General features: G+C 37.5%; 3 protein-coding genes and 1 long non-coding RNA gene across 7 annotated transcripts; 1 reads left to right on the forward strand and 3 right to left on the reverse strand.

Annotated features, from left to right (window-relative positions):
• The first annotated feature begins 708 nt into the window (after positions 1-708).
• Positions 709-10,313, forward strand: LOC110850616 (cyclic nucleotide-gated cation channel subunit A). Of its 4 annotated transcripts, none has more exons than XM_035852952.1 (12): positions 709-946; positions 6,696-7,064; positions 7,132-7,350; positions 7,447-7,609; positions 7,672-8,083; positions 8,179-8,479; positions 8,543-8,680; positions 8,753-8,896; positions 8,986-9,105; positions 9,190-9,325; positions 9,395-9,486; positions 9,543-10,313. In XM_035852952.1, exons 2-12 carry the CDS (start codon positions 6,717-6,719, stop codon positions 9,699-9,701), a joined length of 2,232 nt encoding a protein of 743 aa, XP_035708845.1. In that variant the 5' UTR covers positions 709-946; positions 6,696-6,716; the 3' UTR covers positions 9,702-10,313. The 4 variants fall into 4 exon arrangements, 2 of the variants coding, with proteins under 2 accessions (XP_035708845.1, XP_035708844.1); XR_004835144.1 differs by lacking the exon at positions 709-946 and having other exon boundaries at positions 5,794-7,064; positions 9,543-9,844; positions 10,115-10,313; XR_004835145.1 differs by lacking the exon at positions 709-946 and having other exon boundaries at positions 5,794-7,064; positions 9,543-9,844; positions 10,153-10,313.
• Positions 5,029-5,481, reverse strand: LOC118436035. The gene is made up of 2 exons (XR_004835146.1): positions 5,341-5,481; positions 5,029-5,256 (listed from the first exon to the last, which is right to left on the reverse strand). It is a non-coding gene; the product is annotated as an uncharacterized LOC118436035 (long non-coding RNA).
• On the reverse strand, positions 10,183-11,051 carry LOC110850621 (WAP four-disulfide core domain protein 2). Its single transcript, XM_022098074.2, has 4 exons — positions 10,844-11,051; positions 10,647-10,772; positions 10,453-10,569; positions 10,183-10,364 (listed from the first exon to the last, which is right to left on the reverse strand). The coding sequence occupies exons 1-4, from the start codon at positions 10,914-10,916 to the stop codon at positions 10,291-10,293; spliced, it is 390 nt and encodes a 129-aa protein (XP_021953766.1). The 5' UTR covers positions 10,917-11,051; the 3' UTR covers positions 10,183-10,290.
• Positions 11,052-12,350: 1,299 nt separating this feature from the next.
• Positions 12,351-14,930, reverse strand: LOC110850615 (glutamyl-tRNA(Gln) amidotransferase subunit B, mitochondrial). Its single transcript, XM_022098058.2, has 10 exons — positions 14,645-14,930; positions 14,408-14,555; positions 14,224-14,337; positions 13,985-14,157; positions 13,758-13,906; positions 13,450-13,685; positions 13,176-13,361; positions 12,940-13,076; positions 12,748-12,871; positions 12,351-12,680 (listed from the first exon to the last, which is right to left on the reverse strand). The coding sequence occupies exons 1-10, from the start codon at positions 14,725-14,727 to the stop codon at positions 12,456-12,458; spliced, it is 1,575 nt and encodes a 524-aa protein (XP_021953750.1). The 5' UTR covers positions 14,728-14,930; the 3' UTR covers positions 12,351-12,455.
• Positions 14,931-15,048: the final 118 nt, after the last annotated feature.

The following is a 15,048-nucleotide window of genomic DNA, read 5'->3' on the forward strand; positions in this document are numbered from 1 at the left end:
ATGGGGTTTCCAAATTATTCATAGAAATGCATAAAATCATTCAAATCTTAACAGTTTGATGGAGGTTTGAACTTAAAAGTTCTTTTAATTTGGTTATAAGAAATTAAGAAAACATTTTTGGGGACAATCTGACCTGACTTTTTCCGTGCTAGAAGAGACAATCTGTCCCACCTGCAAATTTGATTATGTAACAACTAGTTCCATTTTTTAAATTATACTGTATCCTACATAGTTCAGCTAATGTTTTCAAAATAGGATCGGGCCGATAATGTCTGCACCGACAAAGCTTATCGGTCCGGTGCGGTCCGATTTTGAGAACAGTAATTTGGGCATTTCAATTTTTAATGATTACGAGTACAAGAATATTCTGAAAATAAATATTGACAGAGAATAATGGGGTCCAAAATAATAGCAAAATTTGTTTGTAAAAAATGTGAAGAAGATACTTTGTATTTTTTTGTCTTGTTCTGATAAAAATACGTCTCAAGTTTGAAGACTGGTCAGAATGTATCATGTAAATAAACAGACAGAATAAGATGGAGACTCGGAAATGGGTCAAAATTCAATGATCAGATTACCGAATGTTGACTTGAGGATCATATCATCATCATCATAATATTCATAGGACTCGATTGGATAATGATTGATTAGGGCGTTGCTGATTGTGTCACGTACTTGGTCGGCATGACCTGTTCTCCTATTGTCAGGTGACGCCAGTTGCATGAACATGCAGTTAGTGACACGACGAATTCATACATATATTTATACAAATTTATCTTCCTAGGCCAGTGGTTGAGTAAAAAAGTTGCATCATTTCCAAATTTTTAATGTGGACCCATACCGTTTTAAGGTGATACAACTAACTGAAAATGGTAAAGTGATAAAGTGATGGCAATTGTGGCGTCGTTGTTAGTGTAGGGAAAGGAAAGGAGGGACACATTTCCAGGTATTTATACTTAAATTACTCAAAATCATATAGTAGCCAAATTTTCTATAAAAACGGTCCTAATAGAAATTTCCTATCTTCCAATTAATGACAATAATGACGAAATAAAAATGAATCGTAATAATTAAATCGACTTTCATTACTTCTGGTCCCATTACAAAAATGGGCAGAATGATAATTAGCATATCTCCGATAAGTCTTGTTTGCATGTTGAGATGAGGAATTGAGTGTGATACTGAGAACCAATAAAATAATAATAACACAACTTTAAGATAATTATGTGATCATTGCTACAACGACCGTGTGACTCTTGCTCCCAAACATTTCCTGGCATATCAGTCGCATATCATAGCAGATCACATATCAGAGCAGGGTTATGTATGATGTGTAGGTGGGTACCCGACAAGAACATGCCGTGGGGTTTGTATGGGAAATGAATGGGTTTCGTGTGGGTGTGTGGATTTGACGTGGGCAAAGAAAATATGTGGGGTTTGGGCGAATTTTTCGTGTGGAAAATGCATGGGGCAAAGATAATTTGCACGCATAAATATTCTGAATACGCATCCGCGCAGAATTCTCGTGGGGATTTACAAGAAAATGCAAGACGAATTTGTCTCATTGTCACCCAAACAAAAGTTGCATGGGTAAGTTTTTGTGAATTTTGCCCCACAAGGAATCTGCGCATAATATGCATGCGATGTTGCTCCTTTCAACTTTCGTGAGACTCGTAGATACTCGGGCGAAATGACGTGGGGAAAATTAGCGGGAAGAGGTGGCCACGCATCTTTGTCCGTTATTTTTTCCCCACCACACACCAGTCAGATTTATTTAGCTCCAAGTTCTTCTTTCTTATTAAAAATTCGTACAAATTGTAGAAATGTTCTCAGTCGTAAAATTTTTAGGGGAAAATTCAGTTTCGACTGTTCCATCATCGTGGTTAAGCCGGAAAGGTTCAAAGTGCTTTTGGCCACCAGGACTACCAGCAACAGTGTCCAGGGCCATCAGTTCAAAAAAATCACCTGAATCATCTTGGACAGCTCACCCAATAAAGTTTTATAAGACAGCAGGTAAGTTTTTTAAAAAATATTTTTCACTTCCGACTCATGATTGATTTCGTAGTCTTCTTCCAATCAAGCGTAAAACTGACTGAACTAAAATGTGTCAATTTTTATTTACAGATAGTTTGTTAGCTGCCAAATCTCTCGAAAAAGAGGCTGAAAAAGCGGAAACGTTGGACACAACTGATCCTGAAGAGTTTTCAAACATTAAAAGAGCAGCTACTAAGACGTTACAGCCCCGTAGCAAGAAGGTCAAGAAATCGCGACCACCTCCACCAGAATCGTCGGACGATGACGAATCAGTTGAAGACGATGACGAAGAATTAGATTTGGTTGGATTTAATGGTCATGTATTTTCTCAAGCAGGTAGAAACCAAATTTTATTTTTTTTCGTATCGATAAATTTATTTATTCAAATTAAATAACTACACAATATTTCTATGTATTTGTAGAAGTGCATGTCGCCCAGACTGACGAAAACTTAGGTGCGGCCACTTCTCTACAGGATGTTTCCTCAGCTTTCGTTTTATCAGATGCTCAAGAAATTGCAACAACTACGACCAGCCTTCCACACCATTTAGAGAACGAATCATTACAAAACTTGATCCACCCAAGACCTAGCTTGACTCCAGTCTCTAAGTTTACGTCGGACAAAACAAGACGGGTATTATTTTCTGATGTGCGTCCTAGACCAAAAGGTGATGGTCACAATAAATTGTAAAAGTTAACAGTTATTTTTGATACAATATTTGAATTACGGTAAAATAACTGTTTTACAGAAACTTTTGAGGAGCTGGTGCTACGATTGCTGACTGAGCTGAAGACTGATGTCGCAGAACTTCTACGTCGCTCGAAGGTAGTAAATCCGTCAAAGAAAGTTGTCGAAATTCCGTTCAGTTTACCATTCCGTGAACAACGTGAAATTGATGAGTTGGAATTATGGATTTTGGCCGACGAGAAAAACTCATTAGATTTGGTGCGAATAAATACTACTTAATATTTATTTATTATGCTGTCGCGTATTATATTTCAAGATAAAAATTTTCAATTTTTAACACTTAAATTTCAGATTGAATTTCTCTCTCAATGGGGTGGGGAAACATCAGCCAAGGTCACCCGCCGAATTTTATCAGAACTATTTGATTCAACTTTAGGACGACAGTTCAATTATACGGGAGGTGGAACATTGAATAAACGCTCTTTTTCTGCGTTGGAACTACACGATAAAGTTGTTGGTATATGATGAATCATTTAATCAAGCTTTTCATTTGTATTTGTTTAGTATGTATGCTAGAAAATACACTAATATTTTTTATTTATTTCTTAGCTGCAACAAGGCAATGCGAGGCTGCATACAATACTGAAATTGTGAAGATCGAGCGAGTTATTCAAAATTATTTTAGGGACACTCGCGACAAGAAAGGACCAGGCGCTCGGATTCGCTCTCGCAATGTATCAAAGAAAAAGAAGAGTGATACGGCAGGAGGTTCAGAAACTTCTGTCGCAGATGGAAATTCGAAGTGAATCTACCACAGACGAATCTATTAATGAAGAACATGTCTCTAGTTCTTCCGATCTTAATGTAAATAGTTATGAATGCCAGAAATCCTCTTTATATTTAGATAGTAATGTTAGACATCAAATTAGCGATATTGATGAGCCGATTTTGACTAGTAAGTTAGCAAGGTGGGCAGTACAGTATAATATTACTCATACTGCCACCTCCTCTTTGCTTAAAATTTTAAACCCGTATGTTGATTGTGAGCTCCCAAAATCCTCAAAAACTCTTCTATCTACTCCTAGGCGTATTTTAGTTAATCCTTTGGGGGATGGAAAGTTTGTTTATTTTGGTATTTTAGATTTTCTTAAGAATGAAATATCTAATGGGCTGGCAGAGTCCCAAATTCCTTTGGTAGTTAACTGGGCTAATAATTTTAATACTATTACTAAAAAACTCCTTACAATAAGTACTTCAACTGACGGTATTCCAATTGTTAAAAGTAGTAGCCGCCAAATGTGGCCAATACTAATTAGATTAGACCAGTCAAAATGTAAAGAGCCTAAAATGGTTGCACTTTATAGTGGGGAAAGTAAACCGTCTGACGTACAGGAATTTTTTAAACAATTTTTAGAAGAAGTTAAAATTTTACAAAATGATGGATTTACGGTAGATAGTGTTACTTATTTTCTTCGAATTAGTTGCGTGATTGCTGACGCTCCAGCCCGTAGTATGATCAAAGTAATTAAGGGGCACACGGGATATCATGGGTGCGAGCGTTGTGAAGAAGGAGATTACTACCAAAACAGACTGGTTTTTGTAAATTCCAACTCCCCGTTACGGAATGATATAGGATTTCGGTCAAAATGTTGGGGATTCGCGTTGGGGATTCGCCGCTTTTGTCTGTAAACATAGGTTTAGTGTCTAACATAGTGCTTGATTATATGCATCTAATTTGTCTAGGAGTGATGCGTAAATTATTGTACACTTGGGAATCTGGTCCTCTTGTTACTCGACTTCAAAGTAGAATCTTCTTACTTCTTCTTACTTAGTAAATATTTCTAAATTGGTTCCTTCCGAGTTTGCCCGTAAACCCCGATCATTTAAGGATTTACACCGTTTCAAAGCTACAGAATTCCGTCAGTTTCTGTTGTATGTAGGTCCTGTAGCTTTGAAAGGTAATTTACCTGCTAATCTCTACAAACACTTTCTTTTGCTACATTCTGCAACATTTATACCATTGTCTAGTAAAGCTCATATTGTGGAATTTAATAGCATAGCTAAATTAATGTTAAGAAAGTTTGTTGACAAAAGCAATGATTTGTATGGCAGCACATTTATGAGCTATAATGTTCACTCCTTACTCCATGTGGCAGATGATAGTATTTATTACGGAAATCTAGATAATGTCAGCGCATTTCCATTTGAAAATTTTTTAGGGCAAATGAAAAGGATGATTCGTGGAAACGGGTATGAAATTGAGCAGGTTGCTAAACGCGCACACGAAAAAGAGAATTGCTTGGGAATCAGGTCAGAATGCGTTAACTCTAAATTTATGACCAAGAAAATGATAGTAAAAATATACACTAAAGATAATATTATAGTATCGTCTTATCGACGTGATTGCTATTTTTTACTTTCTACAGGAGAAATAATTCAAGTTATTCAAATTTTATCACAAAACTTAGTTAGTTGCAGGACTTTGATTTCCAAAAAATTGGTGAAATATTATCCCATTGTTAGTTCAAGTCTAGCTATATATGAAATTAATTTAAGTAATTTTAGAGGATTAAAAACTATAAACGTTAACAATATTATTTCCAAATACGTTGTATTACCGTTTAGTATTGATAATCCTAATGTTTGTATTTGTATTCCAATGGTGCAAATGGATTTGAAATAAATTTTTGTTTGCAATTTGAAACTTTGTACAACTTATTATGCATGAAGTAGTGTGTGGGAACAGAGTGGGAAAAGAGGGGGTGTCCCTCGCGAAAACTGCGCAGTTGTTGCATAAAATATACACGAGTACTAAGTGGGATCGGAATGGGGAAGACGTGGGCACCCCACGCGGGACACCCCAGTCGAATTTGCGCTGGACGAATTTTCATTTGTAGCGTATTTTCTTTGGTCATTTCCCGCGTGGGAACGGCGTGAAATCATGATTTGGTTCTTGTCGGGTAGGCAGCGTATATCGGGCTCGGTGAAAGTTGTAGAATAATAAGACAGGTTGAGTGTAATTAGATAATGGAGTTGGTCTCAATAATCCACTATACTACGACCAACAGAGAACAGAGAACAGAGCAAAAGGCAAGGGTTGCCCAATTGTTCCTCCATCGTTATCCACATATACGCACACAATTACTTTCTCCCCTCGAACCCTCCTCTGGCAAACTCAGCACGGTTTTATGAAATGCAATCACAAAATGTACTATTAAATCACCTACTTCTTGGTCGAGGCTGTTCATTAACTATTGCAAATAGTGGGCAAAAAGGACTTGTTTGAGTCTCTGCATATGCATCTGTACTTGTGATAATTCGAGTGAAAGTCTCAAGTGCAAAATGAGTATCATTTGTAAAGTAATGTTGTTCCAAATTAGCCAAAACAGTTTAGCCATGTGGAACGATTATTAGAAGATTATGACGGCAATAAATAAAGTCAGGCAAGAGGTAACAGGGATGGTGGAGAGGTTGTACGGTTGAGGGGAAATAGTATCGTTGGAAATGATACACGGTGACATAGTGTGGGTCGATAACTCAGAAATTGCGAAAAGCTTTTTCTATCTCTCCAATTACATCAACATTCATCCACGCAGTTCTGATTTATTTCAGTTTCCTTTTCCATTCAGTTTATCCGAGAATATGTCAGCCGACAGACATACACATTTCTGTTAGTGGATAAATTGTACATACTTTTAATTTGCTCAGCGTTCTCACTTTTTTGGTGGGCAACTCTTTCTGCACATATTCATGACAATAGTCTGGGCACTACATAACATATATTTTCACGGTGACATAATGTATCCGGACTGAATCTAGTGAAAAATTTGGCTTCAATTTGGTGCCCCACTTCGAAATGGCATCACAAGAAGTTTCAAATTTTAAGTCAAATTCTGACCAAAATAATCAAAGCGCAAATAGTAGCACTGGCAATAATGACGAGGCGGTTAAACCCAAAGATTTGCTACTCCAGGTGCCTGGAGCTACTGACGCCATGTCGTCCGTGTCACCTCGGAGTCGACCCCGGCTTTCCTTCGACGAGACTTCCATCGCCAACACGAAGCAAGCCGCAGCAGCCGAAGGTCCACCAGCTCCTCCTCCTCCGGGGGGCCCAACGACACTTTCGACAGAAGCTCCCGGTGCCACGACGAACATGGGAAGACTTGCTCCTGAGTCAATTTTAAGAAGATCATCATCTCCCAACAATAGCAACAGTGCGCCAAGGCCAAGTCTCCATTCAAACACGAGTGACGATTTATGCTCTGAAATTGCCCGACTGGATATGGATCCTCCAGACGATTCCAAAATTCCTCGAATTCGCAGAGTGGTTAAGATTGTGCAGGTATCAGGGCGTCAGATTAACATAAATACAAATCTCCTTATACGTAAATGTGTATTTAATACTGTAGAATTTTCGCCAATGGGCAAATAATCGGACAGCCCCGAAAGAACCGGAGCGTCCGGACTCCTTCTTAGAAAAATTTGGGATAGGAGTGGCCGGCGCGGGAAGCGAAGCCGGAAGTCAGAGATCTGCAAGTCGAGCGGAGAAAGTCACTTGGTGGCAGAAACGCAAAAAGACAATTTTGTCAAAATGCGTGATTGACTCTTCCAAACCTGCACATTATCGAGTACGTTAATTGTTTATGCAAAGATGCATAATAATGTCCCATATTTATTTATTAACTAATGAAGGCTATGCTTTGATTTTTCCCTTCCGACGATAGTGGACAGGGGTATTATCAATAGCCGTTTTATATAATCTAGTCTTTGTCATTGGACGTGCAACATTTTGGGAGTTGCAGAACATTCTTCCAACAGCATGGTGGTTTATGGACGCCATTGCTGATATAGTTTACTTGGTGGACTCTGTAATTCATGCTCATGAAGGTAAATGATGATTTAACTGTTGCTCCTCACAAATATAGTAAACGTGTTTTTTTTACTTGTAGGATATTTGGAGGAGGGAATGATGGTTAAAGAGCTGTCGAAACTTCGGAGCAACTATTTTCAGTCACCATATTTCAAATTAGATGTTATTAGCTTGTTACCCACGGATTTTGGTTATTTTTTCTACCCTACTCATTGCCCAGCAATTGTCCCATGCCCTGTTATTTTCCGTCTCAACCGACTCTTCAGAATTCACAGGCTCAACGAATTTTTTGAGAAGACAGAAAGTCGTACCACGTTTCCAAATGCTTTTCGAATTGCCAAAGTCGTGTTGTACATTTTAGTCATCATTCACTGGAACGGTTGCTTTTACTTTGCAATGAGCTACTACATCGGGTTTGGAAGTGATGGCTGGGTTTACAGAAACATCACGGTGGGGAAATACGCTGATCTATCACACCAATATATTTATAGGTATGTTTATATTCAAATGGAAAAATCTGCCGATACTAGTTATTAAAAGTCTGAGAACTAAAAAGACAAAATTTTTGTATTCAAAATTTCTACAGTTTTTACTGGTCAACCTTAACGCTCACGACAATCGGAGAAGTTCCACCTCCAGAAATGGACATTGAATTTATTTTCGTCGTCTCTGATTTCCTCGTTGGAGTCTTGATTTTCGCCACCATCGTCGGTAATATTGGAAGCATGATTACGCACATGAACGCGGCAAGAGCCGAGTTTCAGGACAAAATGGACTCCATAAAACAATACATGGTGTTCCGCAAAGTGACAAAAGATTTAGAGAAACGAGTCATCAAGTGGTTTGATTACTTGTGGACAAATAAACAAGCACTGGATGAAGATCGAGTAAGGAGAAAGTAGCTAGAAAGCTTTGTAAGCAATTTTATGATAACTTGTTACTCGTCACAGGTACTCGGGGCTCTTCCAGATAAGCTAAAAACGGAAATTGCCATTCATGTTCACTTGGGAACCTTGAAGCAAGTCAAAATATTTCAGGATTGCGAACCTGGATTATTGACAGAACTTGTGCTGAAACTAAAACTTCAGGTTTAGTAGAATATGTTTAACCCAATATGAATTCTAAACTATAGCTCCTAATCGGAATAATTTGATTAACAGGTTTTCAGCCCGGGAGATTACATTTGTCGAAAAGGAGACGTTGGGCGAGAAATGTACATTGTTAAGCGAGGAAAAGTTAGTGTTGTAGCAGATGACGGAAAAACTGTATTTGTAACTCTGGGAAGTGGATCAGTCTTTGGCGAGGTATGTATCAGTTCCTGTCAGAGTCCACCATGTGGATAAGAAAGAATCGTTGTAATTACTTTCACGTATCAACTTAATCGCGACAACAGGTTAGTTTGCTGAACATTGCCGGAAATAAGACAGGAAATAGGAGAACTGCAAATGTGAGAAGTGTTGGATACTCGGATCTCTTTTGTTTGTCAAAGGATGACTTGTGGGACGCACTTCGAGTAAAACTATTTATAACCACAACCTTGTACTTATTACTTTACAAGATCATAATAGCACAATAGACCTTTGTGATAATTCGATAGGAATATCCTGAAGCAAGAGAAGTGCTCTTAGAACGGGGAAAGCAGATGCTACAAAAGGACGGATTAATCGATGAAGAAGCATTAGAAAAAGAAAGACAAGCTCAGCTAAACACTAGTGACAAAATCTCAAAATTGGGCAAGTCGTTATTTAATTGTTGCTTAATTGGGTGATTGGTAACTTTTTGTACGTTACGATACGACGCAGACTCTCTGGTCGAAACTTTAACCACACGGCTAGCTCGACTTACTGCGGAATATGCAAGCACACAGCAGAAATTTAAGCAAAGACTGACAAAGGTCCGTTTCAACATTTTTCTATTTGACCGTGGTGAAGCAATAATTTGTGCCTTTAGTTGGAGAAGAACATGGACGGACAAAAGGGTCGGGGTCAGTTTTTCATAAGAACAATGGACGCTGACGATGAGGCTTCAGATGGTGAAGCGAGAAAACTGAGACGTTCTCCTTCTGCCCCTGAGCCCTCAGTTCCTCCAGAGAATGACGATCGAAGTTAAGTCCAGCAAAATTTATTCACAGCGAACCTGATTTTTAGTCGTCAATACTTCTGACACTTTTTAAATTATTTAAAAGTGTCAAACTATTCTAAGCTTCACACTTGATGCCTTTGATGTTTAAATAGTTCACGTTCAATTTAATTGTAAGTATCGTATCGATTCAAATTCTGATTTCTGACACCACCAAGCTCCATTTATTTACCAAGAATGACAAGTAATGAGAATTTTTGAGATATTTTTATTTATAGACGAATCGTGATTAAACCAAACCATTTCTACGTTTAGTTTTGTTGCAAAACAAAAGTCGAAAAATGGGTTTATGTTTTGCATGCAAAAATGACTTTCTCAATTTCCCCGTAACGGAACTTACAATTCATGGTAAATACTAAGGATGAGCTTGGTGACGTTCGAAGCTAGATGCAAAGTACCACTGTTCTTAAAAATGCCACAGATTATTATGTGCTCTTAATCAATCCTTCCATTCATTGTGTTACACAGTGCAATTTATTCGCCTTAAAGTCTTACATGAATGAAAAAGAATAAAATCAATTCAACGATTAAAAACCGTCATTAAAAATGTCGAACTCAATTACGGAGTGTTGGGATAAATAGCGTTTCTGCAGAGGAACACTTTGCAACCATTTTCACAACATTTCTTAGCCCCTGAAAAAAATGGAATAAAAATTAAGATTCAAATTTAAACTTTTGAGGTTTCGTAGCAGCTTTTTAAATAGTTTAGTTGATAATTTACCGGGACAGTCAACGTCAACTTTGCAGATTGAGGTTTGATTTCGCTTGGAGCAATCGTCAATTCCTGGTCTGGGGGTAACTTTGGTGGGACAGATGCCTGGTCGGCTTGAGCTTGGTGCTGAAAATTAAGTACATCAATCGTTACATAATTTTAAATATCAATGTACATTGGATCTCAAATGATATAATTATTACTTCTTGGAGTTGTTGATGCCTTGACTTTATCGCAGTCGAACTTGCTGCATTTGTCCGCAGCAATTGTTGCACCGCAAGTACAAGTGTTGCAATCTTTCGGGTATGTCGTTCCCACGGCGCAATTCTCTGTAAATATTACACACAGAATTTGTTAAATCAGAACAAAGAGGTTCGTACAAGTTGTATTTGAAGCTCACTTGGACGAGGGACAACATCCAGAGCGACGGCCGTGATGACCAACAATGCGGCTAAAATGAAAAGTCGGGACATTTTGAAAAAGAAAGTTATAATCCCTTCTGATTTTCTTATTTTGCAGAAAATGCGTCAATGGACACTGTTAAATTGACTGTTGAGTTGGTACTGAAGTAAAACTTCTCCCAGTGGTTGAGGTTGTCACTTATTGTGCGAATGGGTTGCAATTATGCAGATGCAAAAAACTTGTGCGACAGGAAAGGCGGAATGGTTTGTGACGTGATATACCTTTCCACATGAGATTAACTTGCTCATCATTGTTGCGAACTCTTACTAAACATCATAAGAATACGTATATATATATAGTGGATTATCTGCATACATTCTATTTTCAGGTAGCAACAATATCGTTGTGATCGTATGTATGTTTGCTGTGCACATTGCATTCGTCATTATTTTTTATCGTCGTCAGCTATAGTTCAGCAAAACAAGCTTATTGTCAACCATTTTTGAGGTACACTATCAACTGTGTCGTCTGTTTATTCTCCACGGATTCTGTATTATGCTCTGAGCACTCAAAGCCACATAAAGTGTACACACACATCATGCCTCATTTCAAAGCCATATGGAATTTGGTCACGTTAAAAGTTTTGTTTGGGATTTCGGGGACATTATTATGTTTGTACTTTTGTGGTGCATGTACAAAAAATGCAGCATTATTTTTCATGGCTACACTAAAATGACTCTTCCACTGCACGATCTGAGAGCACAATGGATTTTTAATGACAGTACAGTATGTGACCACCAGCATATTCACATGTACTCAGAACTCGTGTTCACTTTTATTTTCAACTCACTTCATTAATGAGGATTTGCAGGTAATCGGTTTCAGCGAAAAACAAACTTTTCTATATCTCCAGTACAATGTGTCACATTTTCTACGAAATGAGTTCAAGGTGATTTTCTCAGGAAGGTGCATGGGACGTTGATAAGGTCATGTGTCACAGAAAAAGGCTAATGTTTAATGTCGACGTGTTATGATATGAATTAAAATTAATGCAGGACACGTTTCTCATGCGTCTAAAAAATTACATGGTTCAATGAAAAATGGTATGACACTACATATTACTATTTTTTGTTCGAGAATGTGACCTCTCGTTTGGGGTTAAACTATTAAAGGTCAAAATGGGATTATGCAGCCCTAACTGTCACTTTAAATATTCAGTATGCGTCATATATTCTATAATTTTTACACTTAACAAAATACCAGACTACTTTAATTATGATGTTACAAGCTGTAAATTTCGAGAGATGACGATGACGACCGAGCTGTACGGAAGAATCACAAAATAGGATTCTGCATATGATGTCGCAGACGTAGATGGAGATGCAGATGGGTGCTTGTTCCATACTCTGATCAGATGTTGATGACTAGAGACCCAATGTATTCCGTTGAATTGTCCTAGATGCAACGGAAATTGAGCTACTGCACATTTAAAAACTTATCACTAATAATGCTCACCATTTGTTCCATATATTTGTAAATATAATTTACTCCTCTTACAGCATTATAATAGTTTGACACACGTTATATAACTAATACACATTACTACAGTACTAGGAATTTTTTAAAAGTTTTTCTACGGTGTCTGCAACTTGTTGCATATTATATTTGCCCCCAGTTTTCGTCTTCACTTTTGCTATGAGCTGATTCATAAGTTTGGACTTTCCACTATTTTTAAATTTCATGACTAGGTTAGGGTTTTCTTTTAGCACGTCTTCACAAGCAGACATAATTGCTCCAGAATCCGTTACTTGCATCCAGTTTTCGTCTTTGACAATCTGCAAGCATTCAAAACATTGAGATTAAGTGTTATTATTTCGGCTAAATAGACATAATTGTGCGTACTTGCAAAGGTGAGCGATTATCTCCTTTTAGTAATAATTGCATGATTTCTGTCGCCTTTATAAAATTAACCGTTTGGTCATCTAGTATCTTGATAAGTTCACCAAGTTTGTCTGGGTCGATCATACTGAAACGTTAAAAGAACAATAAGTTAATTCAGCCATTAAAGAAGTTCAACTTAATAATTTCAAGTACCAGTCGTTCAATGTTAAATTGTTCTTGTTTAGTTCAGATAAAATTTCAACTGCAATAAAGTTGGCTGTTCTTAAACCTAAGTTTGAATCTATGTTCTTCATAACGGACTGAAAGTAGGGCAAGAAACCAGGTGTGTTCTTAAGCAGCAAATAATTAAAATTCATTATTAAAATAATTACCAAAAACTGAAACCTTCATAGTATGGATATAATGTTGTATTAGTGTGTTGTACATACCACGATCATTATTGCAGTCTCTAATTTTAACCCAAACTGTTTCATTAATCTCTTTCTCGTAACTTCAGGAAGTTCTTTCAACCTACTCCGAAGCTTGGCAATATTAACAGTCTTACTGTCTGTTGACCCCGGATCATAAGTCACCTTTAGTGGGGGTAAATTAGGTTCAGGCATAAACCGGTAGTCCTATATTTCCAGTATTTATAAAAATTAGACTAATTAATAATTAATTAGATACTTAACTTTTAGGGAACTATTGGACTGCATGACTGACCTGTCGTTCTTCCTTGTCACGCATCGGAACCGTTTGTTTCGTCTGTGCGTCATAACCTCGCGTCTCATTAACAATTCTACGCCCTTTTTCTAACTCGCTGATTTGACGTTCAACTTCAAACTCGATTGCGTTTACAATTGATCGAATGCTGCTTATATTTTTTACTTCAGTTCTGGTGCCTAGTGGTAGTCCTTTTCGATTTACTGAAATATTTGCATCTACCCGTAACGCACCCTCTGTAAAGCAGAGTATATTTTAGAACTGGGAAAATAATTTTAAAAAATTGTATACCCTTTTTTGGGACAAACCTTCCATTCGGCACGAGCAGGTTCCGATACGCTCAAGTATTAAACACAATTCTTTGACTAGTGCACTCGCCTCCTCTCCGTCTTTCAAATCTGGCTCAAAAACTATTTCCATAAGAGCGATCCCAGCGCGATTTAAATCAATAAGGCTTCTACAATTAAATATAATTGTACAAAATGTTCTACTTCAAGAAAATATCAACTGATGATTAAAGAGATATGTACGTTACCTGTTTCCAGATGGAACATGTAAACTTCTCCCACTATCCTGCTCTAATTGCAATTGTTGGATCTTGCTCTTTGCGTAATACGGCTGCTTATGAATTGATGGATTATACACCACGAACTGTAACTCCCCCTTGTTTGCGATTGCCTTTCGTTGTTGAGTAATTTGAAAACCAGACTACCCAAAAAAGAAGTGCATCAAATGATAAACGTCAATTAACCATATATTTTCCAAATGAATTACCGGTAAATCAGAATAGAAATAGTGTTTCCGATCAAACCATGATACAGGATTGATTTCGCATGAGAGAGCCATCGCAGTTAACACGGCAGCTTCCACGCATTTCTTGTTCAAAACCTGGATGAATTTAAGAAATAGCTTTTGAATTTTGAATCAAATTCAAAAATAAATAAAACTCTCAAATTACCGGAAGCGTGCCAGGAATGGCTGCATCAAAAAATGTAACCAGTGAGTTCAACGGTGCTCCAAAAGCGGTTGCTCCCCCAGAAAATAGTTTGGATTCTGTCGAAATTTGAGCATGCACTTCCAACCCAATAATGCTCTCCCAGTCTCCGCTGAAAAACAGGATCAAATTAAAGACAATTAATATCCCTTAAAAATATCGGCAGGATGCAGGAGAAGGAAACTATTATGAACAACGTACGGTCGTTTGATGCTGGAAAACCATCGTTTCGTCGCCCGGTTCGCAATGTTGTTGGTAGAAAGCTGAAGGAATGATCGTCGCATTTTGGTTGGTGAAAGCTTAGATAACTAAATGTACCAAATCACCTATTCATGATTCCACTAAAATAGCTTCACCATCCGTAACGAACAAGAGATTTTGAAATTTAATAAAGAAAAACTAACAAACTGTGAAATAATTTAAACAAAATTTTCTTATACCGAGCCGGTCGAGTCGATGTACACAATTCACTTATTTTTATTTATGGGATGAGAATGATGAGATCCACATGAAATATGAGATTTGCGGGTTTGAGTTGGGGCAATATTCATGCTCTGTGTGATGCGATATATTTCATGAGTAACATTTATGAGATTTGGAAACGA

Source organism: Folsomia candida, unplaced genomic scaffold, assembly GCF_002217175.1.
Source record: "Folsomia candida strain VU population unplaced genomic scaffold, ASM221717v1 Fcan01_Sc006, whole genome shotgun sequence".
Taxonomy (NCBI): Eukaryota; Metazoa; Arthropoda; class Collembola; order Entomobryomorpha; family Isotomidae; genus Folsomia; species Folsomia candida.

What these genes read in the sequence shown, in the direction of transcription:
- LOC110850616 (XM_035852951.1), top strand. Translation starts at nt 6,579, where the DNA reads ATGGCATCACAAGAAGTTTCAAATTTTAAGTCAAATTCTGACCAAAAT. An exon ending in TCACACCAATATATTTATAG is followed by an intron (nt 8,084 to 8,178) that starts GTATGTTTATAT and finishes AAATTTCTACAG; the next exon opens with TTTTTACTGGTCAACCTTAA. An exon ending in TGCTGAAACTAAAACTTCAG is followed by an intron (nt 8,681 to 8,752) that starts GTTTAGTAGAAT and finishes TTTGATTAACAG; the next exon opens with GTTTTCAGCCCGGGAGATTA.
- LOC110850621 (XM_022098074.2), bottom strand. Translation starts at nt 10,916, where the DNA reads ATGTCCCGACTTTTCATTTTAGCCGCATTGTTGGTCATCACGGCCGTC. An exon ending in GGATGTTGTCCCTCGTCCAA is followed by an intron (nt 10,773 to 10,843) that starts GTGAGCTTCAAA and finishes TAATATTTACAG; the next exon opens with AGAATTGCGCCGTGGGAACG. An exon ending in GGCATCAACAACTCCAAGAA is followed by an intron (nt 10,570 to 10,646) that starts GTAATAATTATA and finishes CTTAATTTTCAG; the next exon opens with CACCAAGCTCAAGCCGACCA.
- LOC110850615 (XM_022098058.2), bottom strand. Translation starts at nt 14,727, where the DNA reads ATGCGACGATCATTCCTTCAGCTTTCTACCAACAACATTGCGAACCGG. An exon ending in AGACTGCAATAATGATCGTG is followed by an intron (nt 13,077 to 13,175) that starts GTATGTACAACA and finishes TTGCTGCTTAAG; the next exon opens with AACACACCTGGTTTCTTGCC. An exon ending in AATTTAACATTGAACGACTG is followed by an intron (nt 12,872 to 12,939) that starts GTACTTGAAATT and finishes TTAACGTTTCAG; the next exon opens with TATGATCGACCCAGACAAAC.